General features: G+C 44.7%; 1 protein-coding gene across 2 annotated transcripts in view; it reads right to left on the minus strand.

Annotated features, from left to right (window-relative positions):
* Nucleotides 1-23,705, minus strand: part of DOK5 (docking protein 5) — a 45,486-nt gene extending 21,781 nt beyond the window's left edge. Inside the window, exons 1-2 of one of the 2 annotated variants that reach the window (XM_037402834.1) lie at nt 23,205-23,705; nt 2,077-2,184 (exon numbers count right to left, since the gene is read on the minus strand). In XM_037402834.1, the coding sequence (XP_037258731.1) occupies nt 2,077-2,184; nt 23,205-23,270 (174 nt within the window). In that variant the 5' untranslated portion in view covers nt 23,271-23,705. The remainder of the gene's footprint in view (nt 1-2,076; nt 2,185-23,204) is intronic. The other variant, XM_037402835.1, reaches the window with a different exon arrangement.
* Between the last annotated feature and the right edge of the window lie 1,377 nt (nt 23,706-25,082).

Raw genomic sequence — 25,082 nt, forward strand, 5'->3', positions numbered from 1 at the left:
TGGTCCAGCCTGCCTGCATCCCCGTGGGCTCCCAGCAAGAGCATCCACAGCATCCAGGCTGGTGCGGTGCTGGGAAGCGAGATCTCTCTGCTTTATACAGGATGACTACAGGCCTTCTGGCAGAAACCTCAGCACTGCATCCCGTGACTGGGGTCTACATACCTGGGACCTGAAGCAGCCAGAAGTTACAGGGAAGGGCTCAGTGATGGGAGCTGGCAGTCCAGCTCAGCAGGTCCAAGACTCAAAGAAAACACAGAGAAGCTCAGACTGATCGTCTCAGGTATATTCAGCTTAAGACTCAGACCCCAAGACACCCCACCCGCCCCATGAAAGGAAATAATCTATGAAGTCACCCCCAGTGGAACCGGTGCTTTCGGGAGTACACCTACATTCCAACTGGGTTTATTCCTCCAAAAGGTAGAAATTTCTCTGCCCACTTCCCCTCTCGATGTTTGGGTTTAGGTCTCCATCCTGCCTCAAATGATCTCTAGACTTGACAAAGTTCTGATAAAACCCACACAAAATACATGTGTAAGATGTCTTACTGCTAGGACAATGTTTCTCAAAACTTCAGCCAAGACTAGGGTTTGCTTTAATGGCTGTAACTATTAATATCACAGAGCCGATGATGTAGTTACCGCTTTCAGAAGCGGCCACTTAAGCAAACAGCCGATTCCCCATGACTGATAGTGGAGTTTGACCATTGTTTATTCCTGTCAAATAAGCTACCAGAGAAGTACAGAAACTTTAATGTATAGAAGACATAATAGCTTAAAATTAAGTAACTGTTAACTATAGACTAATCTTGACTTAAAACTGAAAATCCCTCCAAGCTAGTGAGGCTTTCTATGGTGCTTTAGCCTGCAGATCCAGATATTGGAAACTGCTGTTAGGTTATATACGTGACAAATGAGCGCTAACCTACAGAACTTCTTGGAAGAAGATAAAAAAGTCAAGCCTCATTTAGATTCCTCTTGGATTCCATATCCATTACCTAATGTGAACTTCAAGTCAGCGTGTGCTGCTAATGTATTGCATTAATACAGTGCAAGAAATACAGATTTGCAACAATAATTGACAGAATCATACTAATATAAAATCAGCATTCCACACAGCACTAGAAATTGTCTTATACGCACTGTGCCGCCCTCAAACATGTCAAATGCAAATTAAAAAAATGCACTTCTCGTTACTTTTGAAAGTTGCTTAATATAAACTTGAATGAACTATTTCTGGGCATGACTTACTACAAATAGCCACAGGTTCTATGACCAATCAATTACAAATTACATGGCATGTAGACAGACAAGTCTGAATTCAGATTCAGTATTCCTCCAAGATTTCCTCCTAAATGTATGTCAGAGTGAGTAAATGCAGATCAGCCTCACGCCGAGCTGTGCTCGCCAACTCCTAGGAATTTATGCACATAATTCCTAATCTTCTAATACATTAAGCTTTTGCCAACAATGATTATAAATTAAAAGATTTCTTATTTTCATCTCCATGCCCAGGAGAATTACACATGTAAATTCTCAGCTGAATATGAAATATGCACGTAACTCCAGGGAAGTGATTAGTGGGAAAAACTTTATTCTTTTAATAGCGGTGAATTTAGCGAAGGTTTTCACACTATCATTGCAAGAAAAATTTGCACGTTGTCCTTCATTCCTGTCGCTGTCTATTTCTTCCCACAGATGCAAAATCCTAGTAAAATGGGAACCTCTAAGTATCCAACTTTTTGGATTCACATGTTACCTTGGATGGTTGTCACTGTAATTACGATGAGCAGTAGTCACCACAAATTATTTCAGGTATGATTTTAAAGGGCTAAGGAGAGGAAAGGACATCTTCTTTAAAAATAAAGTAACTTCCCATTAGCTTAGCAAGACATTCACTACAAAGCAGAAAATATAACACCATGCCTCTACTCCACTAAAGGAAGGAACACACATGTGGGTTTAGGACCTTGACAGTAAAAAAAGTTCAAATTTTCAGGCCAATTAATACATGTCAACTTCAGATTCTACTCTTAATTGTAGGTAATAAAAAGTTTTCAGAAACAACCTTGTGTCTTACCTTGTGATAGCATCTAAAGTAAGCAGCTCGTTCATCTGAGAATTTCTCCAGCCTCTTTGGCCCTTTGCTTGAAGCTTTTTTGAATACTAACCAGCATCTCTGGTAAATCTAGAAACACAAGAGAGTAAACTTGGTATCTCAAATGACTCAAATATCACTAATATTCACATAGAAGTTAAACTCATAAATCAGCTGTTGCTCTGGAACTACAATTAATGACTCTCAGTAGATTAGACAAAACATAAAATCAAGCTAACATCCTATTTCTTTTGAATTATGATACAATCAGAAATTTCCATGAAGACAGTGCATGCTTGTGTGAAAGGTGCTAGCAAGTAAGCTGTAATTATGGCTGCAAATGCAGGGCTTTCTAGGAAACAGCTTTTAAAAAATAAAATTACACACTTTTCTATATGGATTTGCTACTGGTTTCAGTCTTGCATGCTTAAGGCAGACATGAAGAAAGCTTGAGCAGACAGGTAGGAATGGACCTTCCATCACAAAAGTACGAGAGGTAAAACTGTAAGTGTATATTCTACACATAACGGTAAATGAGGATACATAAGGGAGAAGGAACTGAATCACTGGGTAATGAAAAGGACAGATCATTTAACTGCAGAAGCCAGAACCATTCTGACAACCGGCATTTTGCTTTCAAGGTCCAGCTGAATTTAAATTCAAGTTACTTGAGGCAGACTCTGACTGTACAAAGTGGTTGATAAACCACCTCTCCATCTACAGCATGAAGCCACTTCGATTCTCAAACTTCTGCCACCATTTCTTGCAATCCTCCCACCTATCCTTTAACCATGGTGCACTTTCTACCATCCTCTTACATTCAAAACCACAGCTCTCATCTTAGATAACATACTGCCTGTATAGAAGGAAAGAATTATAAGCCTTGACAACTGCTCACAGCCTACATTTGATCAGTAATTCCAAAGTAACACCTGGTAAGTTAGAAATAAAACAAAACTGCCACTAAAATTAGTGTGATTTCAAAGAAAAATATCTGAGCCACCATTATCAAGTAGTTCACAGCTCTGGCAGAGCTCCAGCGCAGCACAAATTCACAGGAGTGATCAGTGACGAGACCCATCAAGACCTGTCACTGCCTGCAGCTAACAAGCACCCAACAGGTACCAGCAGACCATGCAACCCCATCCTTTGAACCCTGGATGGGTTTCAAACCAACACATTCATCACAATATGATTATGTCCATGAAAAGTAGCTATAACTTTCTTTCTGTACCCAAAAATGGCTGTTGGTTGAGTAGCTGTGCTTCTTCCACCAGCTTTTAACAGTTTCTATAAAGCTGTTCAGAGAACCACATTACTCCCCTCCGCCCCCCCCCCCCCCCCCCCCCCCAGCTTTATTATTCTGCCTCACATGTGGGCACTCACACTCCTGGCCCACTTGGCTGCAGAAACATTTAGCAGACGGACAGGCTGCTCTGATGCCAGGCACCAGCTGAACCTATCAAGATTTTCTTCCAATTTTCCAGCTTATTGGCCACTCAACCTGTTCTGTTTAATGCAAGGGTTTGAATTGAATCGTTTGAAAATTATGAGACACTGACCAAAACAACAGCTCACCACCAGAAAAGCAATTTAGATATGCACCCGCTTCGACATCTGCCTTCTGAGAATTTTGTGTGCTGGGCCCAGGTAACCTCAGCACACTTGACAAGAAACACTCTCCAAAACCCCACCCAGAAGAGACTGTCAGAAGTTTGAGTACTCAGCCTTTATGCTTTTCAAACCCATATAGTTTTAACTTCAGCAATTAGAAGCCCGTAGAAGAGAACGGAATCCTTTAGTAAGGCATTTGCCATTGTACGGCACACACGAGGACAACTACAACGTGACGATGTCCTACTCAGACCATCTGCACTCAGAAGCACCTCTCCGGGTCAGCAAACATCTCAAAGCTGTAGCTGCAACAGTGAGCTCGGCAGCACACAGAATCAGGGGCCAAACAGGACAACAGCATTCTAATACAAATAAGCAAATAAAGTTTTGCTCTGCCTCCAACTGGGTACAGATCCAGTATGGTTATTGCCCTCCCAAATGGCACTAGGAGCATAAGTACTATTAACAATCCGCTTCAAGCATGGTAGATGGCTCTGAGTTGGTGCTACTGGAATTTATGACTGCAGTTCACCAATTACTAATCCGAGAGTAATTCCTGGATTTAGATCAGAATCAGGGCACAGCTGGAGAGTGAAAAAAGCCTGTCACATATAAGTACCTCCAAGGATGTGAAAGCCAAATCAGCCTACAACATAAATACTGGTCTTTGAGTTTTGGTTCTGATCCCATATTACAACAATTCCCTAACAGAAGAGTCCCAGGGTTGGAACACATTATGCCAGTAACTCAGGACAACACCATCACAACCCAACTACACCTATAAAGAACAAATGGCATTCACGAAGCTAACTCGAGCAAACTGGTGGCAAGTCAGTTCATGAAGGTCCTTCCCCTGAATTTCCTCCTCCTCTGGATGAGCCAGTCTCTCCTCCTAAGGAACCTCTAGGCAGAGAGATTCTACCACAATAGTAGTTTAAAGTAGAATGAAGTATTTTGTTTTCATTAGAGACAATGAACATGGTTTTTTTGCCTGAACATACAGTTCAGAATCCCATTGATGTTAGTGATCTGATGGTTAACTCCTCTCTCATGAGTTTATATAAACAAACTCAAAAAGATCTATTCCCTCACTTGAAACCTGCTTAGCACTCTCAAAAATGAGATAATGGAGCCATCAAAAAGGGGTACTATTATCACAGTCTCATTTTTACACTCCCATGACACACATATCTCACAGGTGAACATCCAGCACCACCTGAACTGAGCATAAACTACATGATCCCCTAAACCTCTAGCAATAAAGCAATAAAAAAAAGGGTGTTGGACTAGGTGACCTTTAAAGGTCCCTTCCAACCCAAACCATTCTATGATTGTATGAATAACCAATTTGGCAGCATCTGCCTAGGAGCACTGTAAGCCCTTCAAATGCAGTCGATGCACAGAAGAGCTGTTGTTGTGCCCAAGACAGAGGGCTAATCACAGACCCTGTTACGAGCTACAATACAGAGCAAGCAATTACGTCTTTGATGCCATTATGATCTAGTGTGTGTCTGAAATGTGTCATTATTTCTTCAAGTTGAAGATGGCATGTGAACCGCCTACGTTGTTACAGCTGTTTTGACAAAAGCAACAAGAACCTGCCCCAAATGCTCTTAGGTGCCTATTCCATCATGAATCAGAAACGGTGTGGCCAGCAGGGCCAGGGCAGGGACTGTCCCCCAGCACTTGGCACTGGTGCGGCCGCACCATGAATCCTGTGTTCAGTGCCGGGCCCCTCACTGCCAGAGGGACACGGAGGGGCTGGAGCGTGTCCAGGGCCGGGAACGGGGCTGGGGAAGGGGCTGGGGGGCGGCTGGGGGAGCTGGGGGGCTCAGCCTGGAGAGGAGGGGGCTCGGGGGGACCTGATCGCTCCCTACAGCTGCCCGGCGGGGGCTGTAGGCAGGTGGGGGTCGGTCTCTGCTCCCAGGTAACAACTGACGGGACAAGAGGAAACAGCCTCAAGTTGCACCAGGGAGGTTTAGGTTGGATATTGGGAAAAATGTCTTCACTGAAAGGGCTGTCAAGCGCTGGAACAGGCTGCCCAGGGATGTGGTGGGGTCACCATCCCTGGAGGTATTTAAAAGATGTGTAGTTGTGGCACTTAGGGACGTGTTTAGTGGTGGACTTGGCAGCGCTGGGTTAACAGTTGGACTCAATGATCTTAAAGGTCTTTTCCAACCTAAATGATTCTATGTTTCTATGAATACTTAGCTCACTTATGCCTCAAATCAACATTTTCACTACTACTCCATGAATAGGAATTAGTTGAAAGTACTGCTGTAATTACTTCCACTCCAAACACTTGGGCTGACAGTGATTAGATAATCCAAACGGCAAATCAGGATCTGATGTGCTGAGAGAGAACAGTAATAGCTGTCATTTACATAACACCTAAAACTTACAAAGCTCTCCCTGTGAGATCTTCTGAGAAAGCCTAACTGAAAATTTAATTCAAGTATCAAAAATTAGCATCTACTTCCTATGGTCTCTCCTGAAAATTTGCAATGTAAAACTCATGGGAAATAATGTGCTTGTATGAAGTGGATCATCCAAAACCCAGATAGGTGATCCAATATGTATGTCCAAGGTCACATCAAAACACTTCTATTTTTGGCTCTAAAGATCAGCTGATATAAATCATTAGCACAGCTGAAGTCAAAGGAGGAGTGACTTCAAAGGAATGATGCAATCTGAGTATCTGGATTCCTGCCTCTCAGTGCTATGCCTTCAAAACCAGGCAGCATTGCTCAGCCATTCCCATGCTCCCGATGCTGGAAATACACTGAAGCAAAGGAGATATTAACCTCAGCTGGAACTGGTCCCCATCTGGCTGAGTGAAGTGGAAAAATTTCTTTTGACTTTCCAGTGTTTCATGGTTCAGTTGCGATTTGAGAATACTCTCGTGCAGAGAGGGAAACTGAAACCAGAGGCTTTGCTGTCCTACGTGATGACCCAAACCCCTGCACCATCCTGGAAATGAGTGTGGGGAGGGAGACCGTCCTCCCCACCCCTCAACTGGTCAGAAAATCAAGATAACTAAGAGCTAGATTTCTGAGTGCCTAAAATGTCATTCTTTATACGTGGAGCACCGTTCCACGTGAGAAACAAACATTTGAACTTTGTAAAATCTGCATTGCAATCCAAAGCGAGTTTCCCCCACCTCTCAATACTTTTGTTCAGCAACTGATCTAAATAAAGCATCTGGAAATAGCCATGTATTTAGAAATCGGAGGGGGGAAGGCTATTTTTTATATCTTGGGGAAGGGGGGGTTAAAACTGGCTATTTTTTAAAACTAAGATACGTGGCTTCCACTACACTATAGCAAAGCAAGGCTATTTTATTTCAGGACCAAACAATCTCACCCCTTATTTGTTTGTTATTTAAGAGGGATATCGAGGTCAGAGACAGTAGAACAAAGACTCATCTGGCAAATTTCTCCTTTGCGAACAAGAGAACCTTCAGGGAAAGCTGCCCTATTTTATTCCTGTGTTGTGATTTTCTGCTCTCTGCCCTAAAACAAAGAATTCCAATGAACTGCATTTACAGGGACACTGAACTTGCTGTCAAATAAACACAAACTCTGTTCTTTTTAAAAGCTGAAAGTACCATCATGCAGCTTGGGATGATGACCAGAAAGTCTGGGCTACTGCCAGGAACTTGCCTTTTGTGACCCTGATAACCTCTAGAAACAGATAATCTGGTAAAGGCACGGCACGACAGCACAAGCTATTTCTCACAGTGTGTTCTGAGCTTTTATTTTTTGGTAGGAAAAAAATGCTGCCACTTTATCCAAGGCTGGTAGCTAGCTCACCCACTGAAGTACCCCAGTTGCATATTGAAAACTATTTAAGTATTTTTGCTGACCTTTGCCAGGGAATCTCCAGTGGGCTGCAGTTCCAGGTACAAGGTCCCTTCCAACAGGGAGTTGTTCCCACAGGAAATCAGCCAGCTAGTGCCAAGTGTTTGGATCTTAATTCTTCTATATAAAAAAAAATGCCTTAATATGTCACTTCTGATTCAAAAGGCGGTAAAAAGCCCTGAAATAGAATTTGTAGCCTGAAGGAAATTTGTGAGGAGACTGGATCTAGAATTTTGCTTCGCATCTAGAAAAATGAAATACTGCCAACAAAGGGAGACTGCAGCTCATTCATTGAATTCCAATCACTCCTCAGGCATATCTGAAGCAGTACATCTCCATTAGGTAGCTGTTTCTTCATGGAAAACTGGAGGATTGCTTTCCAGTGAAGAGGTCTAGGTATCAGCAAGTATGATGATGCCTTATGGATCGTGTTGAATGGGACTGTGCGGCTCTAGTGAAGACCCCACAACCTCTCTGTGACTTGACAAAATCGAAGTGTTCCATAAGGTTATGACTTGCCTTTGCTTTTCCAGCCCAGCCTTGTCCCTGGCCCACTTCATCCCCATACTGGCAGCTGTGTTCAGCTCTATTTCATTCTGAAAAAACACAGTGTAAGTATAAAAAATTACAAGTAGATGGATTTCTAGAACCACATAGCCGTAAACGTACCTAACTTGTACTGAAATGTGTTGAGCATGACTTAGAGTGCACAGAAACATGGCCTGGTTCACTGGCACTGTAAATTAAGCAAAGTTGTCCACATGTCTGTAAAGATACTGCTGCACTTGACAACAAGATGAATTCACTTTCCCAGAATACCCATTTAATGTGAGTGTGTTATGAGTAAGCAATAATGCGTTATTCATTGTGATCAGGTTATAATGACTATATAAATCAAAGTTGGTTTATATCAAGCTATCTTCTTCTCTGGGGGACTAAAAAATAACAAACCATAATCTAGATTTCTCCTTCCCCCAAGAAACACCTCTGTGGAGAGATAAACCTCACTGCTTCCACTCATTCAGTATACATCTTCAGAAACAATATTTTACGACTAAGAAGTCATCCACGGCTGCTAATAGGGAATGAAGCTGTAACCTTGTCCCTGTGCCTGTTCAGAATGCACAATATTGCTCAGTATTGCAAAGTTTTTTCATCAAGTTACAAAATCCAGCTTTTGGCACTGGCCAGAACTTGCTATAAGGCCAGCGCACAAAAGAACACTTCACAGATCTTTATGAATCTATACGCCTTCCTTTACTCTTACACTTATTCATACAAGTCACAACAGGTGCCTACTGTTCTAAAATATAAGGCATTTTAACTAGTCTCTGAAACTCTCCAGAAAACCTTTCTTTCTACCCCTTCCCTCCCAACTGGAATTGCATCAACCAGATGTGGGATTTCTGTTAATGGTTCAGGCTCAGAACTCAAAGCCATTCCCCCAGCCTTAGTTTAAAACACTGAACAGCTGGATTTGAGCCTATAGATACATTCCCATTTGGCACACTGGTCAGAAGGCAACCTTGCTCTATTTTATTTTTTTTTTGGGGGGGGGGGGGTCCCCTTCATGATTACATGGGATTCATTCCACAGACAAGATTTAGTTAGTGCCAAAACATGTCAGCAACTGCAAGTCTGTGTGCTGTGACCTAGGGCACACTGTCCCAGCCATGGCAGGGTGGTGAGGAGCGTAATCTAAGCACAGACAGTACAATGGCTCAACCAAGATTACCTAACAGTTCAGTAATGCAGCCTTTGTTTTATTTTGTGTCTGCACTGTGCTCCGTGACAATGGACATTGACGGGGAAGCACAAGCAGCATTTCACAGGTTTTGCTTGTAACTGGTATATATTAGTCATTGGTTCAGACAAAGGGGAAAAAATGCTCAGCAAAAATGCTGCCGGTGCCGGCACAGGTCACCCCTGGCAGATTTCAGATGAAATGGCAAGAAGGGATTTGCTGATACATTCCAGCCTGGTAGGAGATTATTTTATTTTTTTATTTTTTTTTTAAAGGGACACCTGGGAGCTTATGAGAGCCCTTTACAGTGAATCACTGCAACTGTCAATAAAGTAGTTTAGAAGCAATGTACCCCTTCAAATTGCTGATGCACTCAGCAACTGGAAGTCTGGAGTTCAGAGGCATCTTAATTACAGATCCTGGCCAGATGATGAAGCACATCAGAAGTGAAATCTCTCTGATGTACAACCTCTTGGGAGCTTTGGAAAGACACCGCGGTTCAGTCCGGAGAGGGTAGAGAAGACACCAGACTTGGGTGGCCACCTAACGCAGCATTCTGGACCCCAAGGGGCAGGGAAAGGGCTCCAGGAATGCAGGACACCCAGGAGGATGGCACCTGGAACAGAACAGTGATAGCTGACAGTGCAAAATGTCATTAAGAAGACAGGGCTGGGATTTAAGACTTCCTTATCCCACATGAGTATCGTGTTTTGCAAAGGAGTCATTTCTTTCCCTCTCTACCTAGTTCATGGTGCCTTGAATTTGCATTGGCAGGTGCTCCTTACATGCAACTCACAGGAGGCTTGTTGATAAACTAATGTGTAAATAAATTACACTGTGTAATAAACTACACAGGAAATGTAAGGGAAAAGCAATCATGCTGTTTGATGTGATGGAGGGCAAGATGGAACTTGACTCCATTTTTTAGTTTCTCTAATGACTGTCTAGAATTTCAGCACCAAAGACATTAAAGGCAAGACTCCAACTTCCACTTTACTCTCCCTGCAAAAATTATGAGTTGGATGCAGTACCATTAGAAAGAGAGCATGACCTGAAATACCCTTCTACTTTCAGGCCCTTCTTTATGGACTTACAGCCTTCAGAGTACAGGGTTGCTGGTTTGTTGGTTGTTGGTTGTTTTTTTTTAACTCATACACAGAAAAGGTTGTAATTCTGGGCTGCATAAGGCCATTAGAGGAGAGTGCCTCCATGTGCCAAGAAGCACTTAAGAGCAGAAACTCTCTCTCGCTAGTGACAGTTTAAAAAAAGTCAGACCAGAGCTAAGTATCCGATTTAGTTCCTTGAACATCTGCTAAGCTTTATATATGGGCACAGTTAATTCTAGGCATGAAACTAGATAGGAGAAAAATCAGCCTAGGACTCTTAACTACTAAAGAAAAAATACTAAAGGCTTCAATGCAGACTGAAAACTGACTGTGTGCAGCCCGCTTGTGCTGGCTGAGCTCTGCAGAGAGCAGCTGGACGTGCTGTCCTGCTGGGTCAGGTCATTAGTGCGGTCCAGTAAATTAGTACAATTTAGTCCTGTGCTAGAATTAGGTAACTGCTGAATAACTTAAAATGACTGTGATGAATTATGGTTTGGAATTATTCTTTTTTGTTATTAAGTATCTGATTTGGTTACTCTAATTACATGGGCTACAGGGGGAAAACGGCATTGATACAGCTCATTAACAGTTCACAGAGCTCACTAATTAGTACATCAGATGCAAAGAGGCGGCAGAGCACACATGCGCTAGCCCTTGGTAACAGCCGCTCACAGCTCTGCAAGAACCCCCGCTCACCTGCTCGAGCCGCGGCGGGGAGATGCACCCCTGAACCCATCTGTCAGAAGGTGCAGACGGGACCTGCTCCATGTCTGGAGAAGAGCTGTACTTGCCCACCAGCTCCCAGCAGCAGGCTTTGCTCCAGCCCCCCAGAGCACACGACCATTTGTAAGAGCTGTATTCCAGAGCTGGACTTGTAATTTCAAGACTACACGCAACGAGACCAAAAAGGGCAAAGAGTGCCTGTGAGTTAGGCTTTGATGGCACTGAAGTAAATTCTCCAGCAGTAAGCTGCCAGCATCCAAAGCCAGGCACGGGAAAAGGGCTTTCGTTTCTCAACCTTCAGCGTACGACTAGAACAATTCTGCTGTACCTGTTGCCACTTGCCCACCTGTTAAATTCAGTTAATGATGCTTGTTATGTGCTGCTTGGAGAGCCAAGGATGACAAATGCCCTGCAAGCCCACAAGGAACAGATGGGTATAACTGCCCATTTCTGGCCTGCTGTCATTCTTTCCCATTCACCAATTAATTTTCCTGCAAGCTTCAGAAAGCAGCGCAGGTTCCCTGTAACAGAGAGATTACCTCCATCCCTACAGACACCCTCCAGACACGTACTTGAAGTCTCAAGGTTAGTTCATCATACTGTCCCAACACAAGATAAACTTATCTTATTCCTTCCACATTTTTCTTTCCATCCTGACATCAAAGCTATGCAGTCATAGGTCATTCCCCCAGCCTCTCTGGCGCTTGGATCAGTTTTAAAATCAAAGCCAATCCGCATGAAAGAGCAAATAACGCTATCAAGTGAGTCACTGCAAGCTGGACTTCACCAAAATATAGGGCTTTGTTAAGAGTGACAGAATTACAGCCCATTAAATCATAGTAACAAGCACTTCGGCATTGCCTTACAGGAGTGCAGCCAGTAATGGAAGCCGTTTGCCTAGGCTGCTGGATGGGCTGACACTGTTCGAAGCTGCTGCAGGGCAAAGTCCACAGCAGACAAAATGCATTTCCTTTTTCAAGCACCTTGGTGCACTCAGAGCGATAACCTGCAGCGTACCCTGCGTTACTGAAGGTACGTGCAAAAAAGATCCAAGCCAGAGCAGAGCCCAGGGGGGCTGGGGTCAGTGGCTGGACCCCATCCCGGGTACAAACACCTGATCCTGCATGTAAGAGCTCCATCGCTCTGCCAGAACTTTCAAAGCTACCGGCCAGATGACACATGTCATCAGTTTGTCCCATATTTTAAAAACAAAATTCAGTTTTCTAGTAAAGGCACAACTGAGACTGGGCGGAGGATTTTCTTTGTTCATTGTGGAGGAGGGGGGAGTTCTTTTGTTTCGGGTTGGGGGGGTGGACCAATACTGACTTAAAGAACCAGAGATTAAAATGAGGTTCCCAGAGCCAGTATTTCCCTAGTCGACTTCAGCTTTCCGCTGGCTCTCGCAGTCCTCTTGCATTTGTTCAGGCTAATCTACACATTAGTTTAAATGGACAAACCCAACTTCTACTAGTTTCTCATGTCCCAGCTGTGTAGTACTAATTAAAGAAAGAGTTCAAGAGTTCATTCACATTTAGGTAGACTCCATCCCCAAGAAAGTATGACTGCTGCGTAAAAATGCTACAAAAGCTTAGCAGAATAGTGTCTTAATTTGCACTACCTCATTTAACAGAGAATAGCCACTTGTATTTTACCATAAGCACTGTGCCACTGCCACTCAATAGTGTGCAGTTAATCGAGTACCATCAGCTAACACCCATCCTCACTGGTGTGGAGACATTCGTGAGAGCATGAAGAGGAATTTTTCCTTTGCCGACCATAGGACATTGATAGTTCCCCAGATAAACATTACTTGGTAAGTAAAGGGACAATTTAATCTCCTACGTTAACATTACTGGGGAGAAATACTACTGATTTTATTGTATTGGTATTTTATGAATTGAACCAAGTTACATTATTTTCAGTAAAGGGCAAAAAAACCCACTATTCATTCCAATAGCTTGAACTTTCACTGGTATTTCTGACAGCACTTGATGAAGTCAGACGAGAAGATAATAGAAACAGTCCATCAGCTTCCAAGGAATAGCTAAAACCACACACACAAATTAAGATGTCAGTCTCAGGTGCAGACCTTGCATCTGTTACTTTCTTTCAAGTGTTTCCACAAACACTGCAAAATGTTAATTTATCACCCGTCTAACTTCAAGGCAATGCCCATATACACCAGCAGGAGAATTACCTTCACACTCTGTAACGAATTGATGATGAAAAGGCATCAAAATCACGAAAGATTAAATTCCACCTGTTTATAATGGGCTTTTCTTTTTCTTTCGCTGCCTTTACAACCATTCTTGGCATACCCACCCGTATGCAGAGCAGCCAGTGCGGTCTCCTCCAGAAACCAAACAGACCTTTGCCCAGCAAAGGATGAGTAAACTGCAGGACTGGGACCCACAACTGGCAGCTGAGGGAAGTGTTTGAGAGAAAACCAGAAAGAAAAGGGTGTTCTGGGCAGGTTTGCGTTGGACTTGGTAAAAGGAAATCTCCGTCTTTAGAACAAGATAGCAAATGGGTAAGAACCACTTGTTTACTAGTTAACTCAGTTCATGAAAAAAGGCAAATTTGGAACCTCATTGTTTTGCTTCACAAACTAAGCCTATCTTCCAAAGAAGAAGGTGGAAGGTAATTTGCCAGAAAACATATGCTGGAAAGCACAAGAAAAGCTGTTGCTGCTCCTAAAAAGAGCCACCATCAAAACAGGAATTTCATCATCTCCCATGTTCTACCTCTTGGAGAAAAACTGCAACTGTTCACAGGCTTGGTTTTTAGGATTTTGGTGGTAGGGGGTTGGAACCAAATTAGGCTCTCTTTTGTTTCTGTGCACACAATCCTAAAGATCAGATTTGCCTATTTTTAAGATACACGAATCTCCAGACTTCCCAGTTCCATTTAGAATCATAGCTTGGGCTGTGAGTGATACCCAAACCAAACTCAGATGCTGTCCCAAAATGAAACTCGCATAGGAAGAACAGTGTGATGGAAAGCCAGGGGGCATGGGGAAAATAGCAGACCCCTGCTTGCCTATCCTGTTTTCACAAGGCAAAAATTAAGATACCTCAAGAGAAGAAACAAAATGTAATTCCACCATGTGAGTTGCAAAACCTCCTTCTAACCCATCTAGAATGCAGTGCTAAGCACCCTGGTCCTCTAACACACAGATCACACAGGGCGAGCAGCCCTGAATGACAAGCACTGCTCGCTTTTCTCCAGCTCATCTTCCGTCCTTCCATTCCAGAGGTAACCCCAGCAAGATACCTACTGATTTGGACTCAAATCCCATTAACTTTGTGCCAGAGGAAATCCAAAGAGGACTTGCCCATGGGCTGATAGATACAATGCCAGCTGCACTAGGTCTTGAACGTTTCCTGGTATCCCACCCCTTATCAGCTGAAGGGTAAAAGCTCAAACTTCCTAAGCAATACCCTGGATCCTATCCCTGCTACCACTGACAAGTTCCAACGGTAAGAAATCTTAATATCTGTGAATATGTTTCAACACCTTATTTAACAGTTTTCTAAAAATATGAATATCCAATGAGCTTATTATCTTGCAGGTTTAAGTTGGTACATAAGAAATTTGCTCAGTTTTTCTCTGTCTCGATGCTTCCAGACTGAAAGGAGCTGTATAGGTGAACACAACAGTTTTATTAATAAGCTGCTTCAAATGTAGATATAAGCAGACAACTTCTCCTTCTCCTTCTCCCCACTCAGCCTTACATCATTCTTGTTTCCAGTTTTCACAGCTCATACTCTTAAATCCCCGTATTAACTTTCTGGCATGCTTATTCCAGCACCAATCTCTTTAACCATATGGTTCTAGTCCTGCAGATTGTCTCTCCCCCATTTTACCTCTCCTCCCACAGGGTTTCACAGAAACAGTGCTATGCAAAACTTGTAAAAGTACATGTCATTTTAAATGTTCAACACCAATCTTCTCATCTTCTCAATGAAGTTACAGAAGTCAGTTTAATTAAAATCAAGAACAGAAACCCCTGAAAGCTTTATGTCTTTTTAGCTTTTGACAATCAAAAATTTCTGCTGAAGTTTAATGAAAAAAAAAAATGGCTTAAGTGGACAAGTCCAAAACTTTATACAAACGTTCCTCCAAACTTCTAAGCATGAATCAGAAGGTTTCCCATCTAGTCCTAAATCAAAGCATATGCAGTAAGCGTTAATTCTATACTTCCTGAGGAGCAGTCTATAGCACAAAATTGTTGTATTTTCCCACTTAAATCGAGCATATGGCCACTGTCCAACACATAAGTTCTCATGCAATACTCAAATACACAAGAGATTGACATCATTCTAATTATAGGTGAATGATCAATATTGCCAGGAAAGCATTAATCAAAGTAAGAAGCAGGCAGTCCAGAAACCCAAGAACATTTTTTCATTGAGTTTTTAAATGAAGCCGGAAATATCCGAGTACTTCTCACGCCATTCCACTTAAGCAAGCATTTCGTAGAAACAAGCAACTAGTTACAAAATTGTGAAGCAGTCAGCTCCCTCCTGTCACAAACTGAGGATGAAACTACTGAAAATTCCTGCTTGGGGTTGACCCGAAGAGCCCTGGTTCCGCACGGGAGGACACCACTTATAACACATTCCTTCACACTGATGTGATTAGGAGGTTTTGGGCTAGTCAGACCCATCGAGCAAAGAAAATTGACACGCACAGATCTGGTTTCTGTCCTCAACAAGTTTAACTAAAGAGGGAACAAGTCTACTGTTGCAGTTCAAGCAGTCGCTTCTTTTAGAATAGCCCCAGTTACTCTTACCTACTAATTTTTACTTCCCCGATTTCACCATGATCAGGACCTTACTGAATTTAGTTAGACTGGTTCAGACCAGCGTTAAACAGCGTTCAGAACTACAGCACCCACACAAACTTTTGCTACTATATGTTAATGTGATCCTTGCACCAGTGAGATCGAGGGCATCAACACAGCTGCTTTCAGAAGTACAACTTTCTGATTTTTCCCTACTGAGCAGCCACATTCCCAGTAACATTCAGCACTGGCATAGGGCCACTCTTGTCACGAGCCATCACCTAATCATGCCCAAGTTGATTTGGAGAGGTACAAAAGAAACCAAATCATGCTGCCCCATCAGCACGGGCAAGGACACCGAGGAGGAAAGGCTGAATGCCCTGACCCACACCACCCCAGCACCGCCAGGAAAGGGCCCTGCAGAAGGAGCAGTCGGAAAGAAGAGGTCTGGGCTGAGCTTAGTTCATCTGCAGCTCTTCAGACAACCTTGTTGCTAGACGTATGGGCAGAATTTTCTCCATCTTTAACACAGGTGTTGAAAGCCCTAATTTCAAACTCCATTCTACACATCTGATCCCAGAAGGTCTGGCCTCATCAGAGGATAACGACAGAAACCCTCCAGGCAGGGCTGCTGGAACATGCCAGATGCTGGACAACCCGGTGCTTGCCGTGACTGAAACCCTAGAGGACAACGGCCGATCTCCGTGTCCTTAGGAAACTCCCATGGACAAACCCAAGTGGTATCAGAACTGCACTTTGGGGCTTCAGCTGCTAAAACCCCACAAACCCTCACGTTGGGTGCTTAGATCTTTTTCTTGGATCCAGCCCAAATTTCTGTGGAGGACCCACTCTAACAGACAGATGAGGCTGATCATTCCTTGCATAACAAGGAGGTGGCTCCAACAGATGGGGTTACAGACAACCCCAAGAGCTGGCTGCACCGACTGCGGATTTAATTAGAAGTGTTGTTAAACAGATCCAACTGCAAGCACAGTTCTGTGCCTCGCCTCGTAAGTGCAAAGTGGAAGATAGATACCTCTGAGACAGGATTCTGCAAAAATCTGTTAGCACCGTCTCCTTTGCCAGACAGAGGTACAAGAAACAGACTGCTAGGTAAAAAAAAAAAAATAAAATCTACTTTACCTCTCTCTTCCTGTCCGTGAGCTTTATTCTGTGACAAACAGATACATAAATCTCTGCAGAGACCTGCATTTTTAGGAACAGGACACTTAGCTGTTACCACAGATCCATTAAAGTCAACGGATCCTCCCAAATAAGTGTTTTTAATAGCCTGTAATAATTCAATAGTAATACAAACTTGTGGAGCAGATGCAAATCTCCACATGCAGGCAATGCCTTCATAAAATCACGGCAATAATAAAACAAACCAGACTGCCTGTTAATAATACCCAATTTTGAGAGCTCCAAACATTATTTTTAGTGTTCAGATTGTTTTCCTGGGTTGTAAACATCCCAGTTATCTAGTTAGCAATAGTATATGTTCTAGAAAGATAAATACTTTCTAAGTCTTTTCTAACTAACAGCAATTTGCCAGGACTATTCATTTTAAGTACCTCTGTCATGCCAAAGCAATAATCTATGTATATTAATTCAGCAGCATATGCTGCCCTACACTTTTCTAATTTTAATAAACCTGCCTTCTATAAAAGAAAAATCTTCATCCTCTTCTAGAATACAGGTCACCTTAATTTTCATATGCAAATCATTTCAGCATTTCCTATTCTGCTTTTAGATAACACACGACCTTCTGTTTTCTTGAATCTTTGTGAAAACATGCATTTAAGCTTGGGAAGGCTACTTCTACGCCTGCGAGAGTCAAAATTGTTTTAGAGCTCCAATTCTTGCATCTTCACCATGAAATTAATAGACAGCCAACCTGAAATAACATGTTATGAATAGCCAGGAAACAGGAATAGTTTCAATATTGAAGAGAAGTTTGCTGAAGCAGAAAGCATCACAACTGTTACATTATTTTTGCTTTATAATGAAAGAAATAAGTATGCAAACAACTATACATTCCATTTTTTTAACCATAATTCATTCCTTGTTTCAACCTGGATTTATATTGGATTATAGCAGAGATGCGCTGTATCAAAAGTATTCCAGAAAAAAGACATTTTAGGGGTTTTATTAGCAAGACAGATAAAAACTGCTTCAGCGTGGGGAAGTTTGTGACAAAAGGGAAGAGCACATGAGAACGCAAACTATGGTAGATGGCTCTACATCTATTTTTAAGCCTTAAATTTTTAAAAATGCTGTCCATTCTTGCTGTTGGATTTTTCTTGGAAGATTGTTCAGTAACACAGTCTCCTCACATTGCATAAGCAGAGCTTTGATCCACCTTCTATCGCAGCAGGTCAAGCATCACAGTACACACAATGAAGCTCAAAACAATGAGTTTTGAAGTGATGCTCTCTAAGAAATGGGGATACAATGGAAACACTTGCACATAAGCCAGATGTGTTCATAGTAGACAAAGGTTGCGTGAAAGAGTACAGTCATATTTGTATCATCTTAAGGTAAGCTCAGAAAGGTATTCTACTCCTCCTGGAAAGCAGCAACCCGTAAGCCACCACAGCCAAACCCTCTACTGGGAAGAAGATCCTAGTTTCCAAGGAAGCCAGAGAGAATGTTTTTTGGAAGCCAACGTTTTCCAGTCAATCAAGTATCGTGCAGAGCCAAACCAGACTCTACAAGGCTCTGCATAGCTGTGAATATGTACAGCTCCTTAATAGAGACATCTCTGCTCACCACCAGCACATCTCAGCTGGTTCTTTGAGGCACTTCTGTGTGATCAGCACTATTTCACTTTTAGCTGCAGACAGCTCAAGGCAGTTGCTGTTCATCGAAGAGATTGTTTCCCTCTGACACTAACAGTACTTCATCACTTAATGCAACAAGACACGCCAAGTGTGTTACTGGCGTACCAGAAACTGGGGGCTGACAGCTAACCCCATGGCATCTTGCTCCAGCAGTCTCCCATACATCAAGAGGCAGGGACAGGCCAGATGCCTGCAAACTCCACGGGGTCTTCCAAGGGGAACAGCATAGTCTTGCAAGCCCCGCATGCAGGAGGGCAGCCAGCTGTCTCCTGGTGCCACACCATCAGCGCTCCCAATGCTGCCTCTACCCTGAGGAACAGGGTTCAGGAACATCACCTGCCTCCACTCTGAGCCTCCAGCACTTACTCCAGCCGACACCTTGACAACGACAGCAGAAGACATCCTTAGAGCAGCTTCTGTGCTGCATAAGCCTCGCCCAAATTGAAATACAGTGTCCAGCAAACCTGAGTTTAGATGTGGACGCAGGAAGGGTAAGCTAAGCCTTAACAGCAGGGAGTTCAATAAAAGGGTTAGACTGCAACCAACACACACCTCTGGGGGCCTCCGACCCCACCAGGAGAGGTGGGCTGGCTGCACCTCGCAGAAGAGCATCAGTTGCCCATTTCCTTTTAAAGTTCTTCAGGCTCACCGGTGTAACAAAGGCCCTCTATTTCAAAGATTTGTTCCTGTTTTCTAATTGTTATTTGAACACTCCGTTGAGCCAGTCCAACCTAAAATGAAAGCTCAAGCGTGTTCACAAGCGGTGCACATCCGACCATCCTTAAAATGAAAACACAAGAACTAGTCTTTTCATTAAGGAAAGGAAACATCTCCATAATATCTTCCCCCACAGAAAGGTCACATCTGTATCACAGAAAAAGACATTAGTTGAAAATCATAAGCACAAAAAAAGCCTTTTCAGGTACAGAGGCTGTAAAATTACTCCCTTGTTTCACTTGTAGATACAAAGCACTTCACCAGATGAAAGGTGACTGCAGGCAAAAGCACTCGGTGCAACAGCACATCTTCTTTCCCAAAACACAGGTCCAGTGGTCAGCAGTGGTCACTGATGGAAGCACTGCTCACCCAGTAAAGCGGGGGGGTTTTGTTTTAGGGAACTCTGGAAGGTTGTGCTTTTACACCGTCAGCAGTTTTCTAGCACACAACCTCCTCTGTGTTACTGCTAATGACATAACAGAGAGAGACCGTTGGCTGAGGGAATTATTTTTTTCCCTATAAGGATGGGCAAATAAGGAAGAGCACGCTTTCTCCTGAATATATTTGGCGCTGCAGAAGATACATGTGATACAAATGTTGCTATGGAAACTATTCTATTAAATAATATTAAATTAAATTTACATATTTGAAGTGCACAAAAACAGTCCAGGTACAAAACTAATTAGCCTAAATTCAGTCTTGAAATTACAAAGTGGGGCCTATCAGAATTGTCATTTTCCTTTTAAAAGAGGTTTGGGTCTCAGCAAGCTGCTTCTCCACACCCCTTGCTTTTCAAATGTAGCACCTGCACCCCAGATATTCAGAAAAGTCATGTCTTGAGATAATCTGTAGATACAAGGTCTGCTCCTAGTTCCCTTGGTGATGGAATTACCATAGCATTAGAGAGAAAAACCCAGGAGCTGAATTCAGCCTGAAAAGACAATGCACTGATTACAGCTGTGCCACCATAATATTGGAATGTATTTTGATAACTCCCACTTACATCTCACCACACACACTATTGAAATCCCTCTGAACTAAACAGGAGTCCTGCAAGGGGCTGGAGTAGGCTTGGCCTTCCTCATGTTTTCACGGTATGGGGAAGTTCTTTGAAAGTTAGTATTTTAAGGTCCAAAGTTTGGGGGTTTTTTCACCTTCCCACCTCCAGCTCCTGGGTGTCCAACAGCCCTCACCAACATAGCTACTAAAAAACAAGCCCTTTGCATAGTTCCTTCCCCCCTGAAGAAGCCAAGCTCACATTAGCCACTGAGTAAGACTGAATTCAAGCTCTTGCTAAAGCCAGGCGGCAGCCCCAGGTGCTCAGCCAGCTTCAGCACCAGCCCTGCACCCACACACCTGCAGCAAGGAGGGGAATGCACAAAGGACACGTTAGCTAGGGCTGCACACCAAGGAATGGGTGCTAACAGCTACGCTGCTGCTGCAAGCAACACAAGCTTGTCCTGCATTTAAAGAACTCGGGTTAATCATCATTGTCCATTTCTGCTCAGGTGTTGTCAATCAGGGCACTGGGCTTTTAAGCAGCTTACAGAAAACACAAGTTACAGGAAGAAATCTGCAGCCAGGTTTCAACCATCTGTTCTTAAGCAGTGGGCCAATACTCTAACTGAAAACTACAAGGAGAGAAAAGCATTACTCCTGATGAAACTACTTCTTTCCAAACAAACAGAGCAGCAAGATTTGATTAGGTCAACTCTCCCTCTCAGCACAGGCCTCTGTCACCAGATCTAAAGCAGCAACAGGCAGACCACAGCAGTTACTCCCATCCCTCCTGATGTCCTCCACAGCACTGGAAAGCCGTGGGGACAGCACACCCAGAGTCAAGGGCGCCTCAGGGCAATGAAATCCGAACAAATGAAGACACTTTAACAAATCTAAGACCATGGGAACTCTCTAGGACTTTACTTGGACTTCTCCACAAAAGCACTTTCCATCACCCCTTTCACGCTTTCCATTGATAACGATATAAATCTTTGGGATCAGAAGGAGCACAACCAAATAAAGAAACCATCTTTTCAAAGAAAACATTTAACATTTATTCCATTTCGACGGCCTCACTGTCATACTCCATTTCTCCCCGTATTTTTGCATCCAGCTGTAAAATGCATGTCTACTGAGAAAGCATAGAACTCTTTTGCTCCACCCCACCCCCTCAAAGTGTTTTGGAAAGCCTTAATAAAGGCAAGGCACAGGCACGAACAGAATTCACACCTCTCTCAGAGTTCACTGCGCCTTATCTACGTGCCCATTGGGTTTCACTGTTACAGTACGGAAAGATGTGTTGAAGTTTAATCTTACCCTTCATTTATGCTGGAACAAACTGAATACTAATATACATTCGGCAATGAAAGGATAGTTGCAAAACACTAATTCTGCCGAATTTACTACAAGTTCTGTCATAATGTTATTTCCATCTGTCACAGAATCATGCAGTTCTTAAAGAATGAACTATGCCTGCAAGTCCAGGTACGAGAAAAATAGCCTGCTGGAATACTTTAAAATGCTTTCCAGTTTCCAAGTAAGTCAGAGAGATGCAAGTTACCAAAACTGCAGAGAAGCCACTGAAGACGGATACAAGAGAAGGAAACTATAATTGTACTGAGCCAGCAAAAGCTTTCAGATGACTGCGTGCACCCCCCCGTAATAAAACTCACGCTACGGACAATTCAGAATTGCCAACCCATCAGTTCTCAGTAAACCCAAGAAAGTGGTCCCTTTCCCGTCCTGAGAGGCAGATATATCTATTAAAACATTTCATGCACACAAAGCCTCCCTCCCTGGCCTGGCTGGCTCCCAGGGGTGCGCAGCAGGCGTGGGGCGCGCAGGTCCCACCGCGGCTCCGGGCAGGGGACAGCGACCGCCCACGCGCGGCGGGACCAGCCCACGCGTGGGGAGCGCACAGCCCAGCCGGCTGGTACCTGCCCCTGCAACGGGGAACGCGCCGTGGCAGCAGCAGAACAGCCATAAAACAAGTTTAAAATTAAATAAGGAGCTAAAGGGGGCTTTGGGGCTTTTCCTTTTGCGCCACTCGGGTGAACTCAAAAGCCCTACAGACACCGCAGGGTCCTCACCCGTTCTACGTAACCCTCCAAGCCCCGACGTGCAGCAGCCCGCTGCCGGGCACCGCCGCACTTCAGCAGCCACAGCGCACTCCCAGCCCCCAGCGCTGCCCGCTCCCCCGGCCCCGCGGGCACCCCCGGCCCCCTCCGGCCAGCCCGGCCCCCGGCCGCTGCCCCGCTCTCGCCGCGCAGCCCCGCCGCGCCGGCCCGAAGTTGGCGGCGGCTGCCCGGCTCGGGAAGGGCAGTGCCGGGCGGGGGGGGCAGCCCAGCCCTCCGGGCAGGCAGCATCCCCCTCTCCCAGCGGGAGAGAGAAAGAAAAAATATTTTTCTACACACACACACATATAATGCATATATATATATATATGCGCATTTAGCTACATTTATCCTTCTCCCCCTCACCCCAATTTTTTTTGTTTCGTGTCTCCCCTGTGGAGACACCCACTGAGCTCAGTTGGCAAAAAGAAAACAAAGGAGTGGAAGAAAAAAAAAAAAACTGAAATAACAAAAAACCAACCCAAGCAAACAAACAACAACAATAAAACACACAACAACAACACACACACACACATATATATATATATAAAAAGCCCAAAGGCAGGTGCCCCTCGGGCGAGCCCGGGAGGGGGCCAGCACTCACCCCCAGCCGCCGGCTCCGGATGCGCACGTAGCCCTGCTTCACGATGTCGTTGAAATTGGAGGCCATCCTTCCCCCGAAGTTGGCGGCGGCCGGCGCCGCTCAGGCAGCCCGCATGGCGCGCAGCAGCCGCCGCAGCCGCGCCCCGCTCCGCACCGCACCGCCCCGCGGAGCGCCCCGGCCCCGCGGCGGGCCGGCCCGGGGGAAGGGCCGCCGGCAGCGCCCGCCCCGCGCCTCCCTCCGAGCCCCCCGGCCCCCGCCCCGGGGGGGCTCCGCTCCCCTGCGGCAGCGCGGAGCGGCCGGGCGCCCCCCGTGCCGTGCCCGCGGGAGGGGCGCCTGGGGGCCGCACCGCCGTGCCCGGGCCGTGCGCTCCCCACCGGGCTTTCCCCCGGGGGAGGGGGCTTTTCCCGAACGCCCTTCAGGCGCCCGCCGGCCTGCGGGTGGCACGGCCCCAGCCCCGCGGCCGCAACCCCAGCCGGTGCGGAGCGGTGCGGAGCGGTGCGGTGCGGGCACCCCGGCTGTGCTGCGTTTGCTAGGCAATGTGCGGGGGCGGGGAGGGCAGAGTCGGGCCGGCCCCGGCCCCGGGGTTGCCTTCTGCATCTCCCGAGCCCTCCTCCAAGTGCCAGCAGATAGGGCCAAGTGCACCAGCGAGCCCGGGAGAGGGGGCTCCGGGGGCTCCCCATGGGTTACCTGTTAGTGGTGCGCTATAAATACTGCGTCCTGAAAGAGGGACCGGTCGTGTCTTCACAACATCTTTTAATAGCATTAAAAATATAGGCAGCCTGAGGAGGTCAGCCACATAGATGACTTCAAGAATTCCCGTGCCATGGAAATCACGACATCACGACGGGTCAGGGGGCAGCGAGGAGGAAGGCAGAGCAGAGGCTCACCAAGGAGCAAAGGGAGCACGGCTCGCCACTGTGCCCGGCGCAGGGCGACATGGAAGTGATGCCCCATTTTATTTAGTTGTTTAATGACTACAAAACTCACCTACGATAAAGCTGACCCCTTTCTCATTTAAACATGCAGCTCCTTTCTTCTAGGAGCAGCCAGTAATGATGGTGGCTGCTTTGCTGTGGTAACAGCGTAGTGCTTTCGATTCTTGCTTGAAGAGGTGATTATGCTTTGCAAGGCTTTGCGAAATATTAATTGATGGAGTGGATTACAGAGATAGAGTGTAAGACTCTCTAGCTGAAGGGCTAATTCAAGGATGAAGGAGACAAGTCTGCAGTCCTTACCTCAGAGACTACTTTATTATTTTACACTTCCCTCTCCTTTTCACGGAATGCATAAAATAGAACAGCCGCAGCTAGAAACAACAAAAACTTCCACACCCATGCAACCCAAATACGCCAGAAATGAGAAGAACAGTCCCAGACAAGCCCACCCGCTAGGATAATATGACCCTAAATCAACACAGAAGTCGCATATTACAAAGTATCGGTTCCTCACTGCAAAATTGCCAAGTAATGTATTTTTGTGAAATATATTGTCCAGACCCAAGAACCCGGTTAATACCACTTCCACAGTACCATTTGTTAGATTTCATCGCCGGTCGAAAGCTAGAGAAGTTAAGACACCCAGCCTGCTTCATCTTGTATAGAAGCGTGCATTCAGCACAGAAACGTATTTCACAATCTCAAGCACCATAAAAATACTAATGCTGAAAGCATCAAGTATGTTCTAAACCCGGAAAAAAAACAGAGCGCGCTTATTTTGGTTTCAAAGACATTTGCAGCAGGAAAGAAATTACAGAGCCACTTTAGATGTCTTTTCAACAAGTTTAGACATTTCTTCTAATCCCTTCTAGTCCCTGTAAACACATACTGCTGATTTCATTAGCCACCAGCGTATTCTTGCAGGTAAACACATTCCTAAGAG

Source organism: Falco rusticolus, chromosome 10, assembly GCF_015220075.1.
Source record: "Falco rusticolus isolate bFalRus1 chromosome 10, bFalRus1.pri, whole genome shotgun sequence".
NCBI lineage: Eukaryota > Metazoa > Chordata > Aves > Falconiformes > Falconidae > Falco > Falco rusticolus.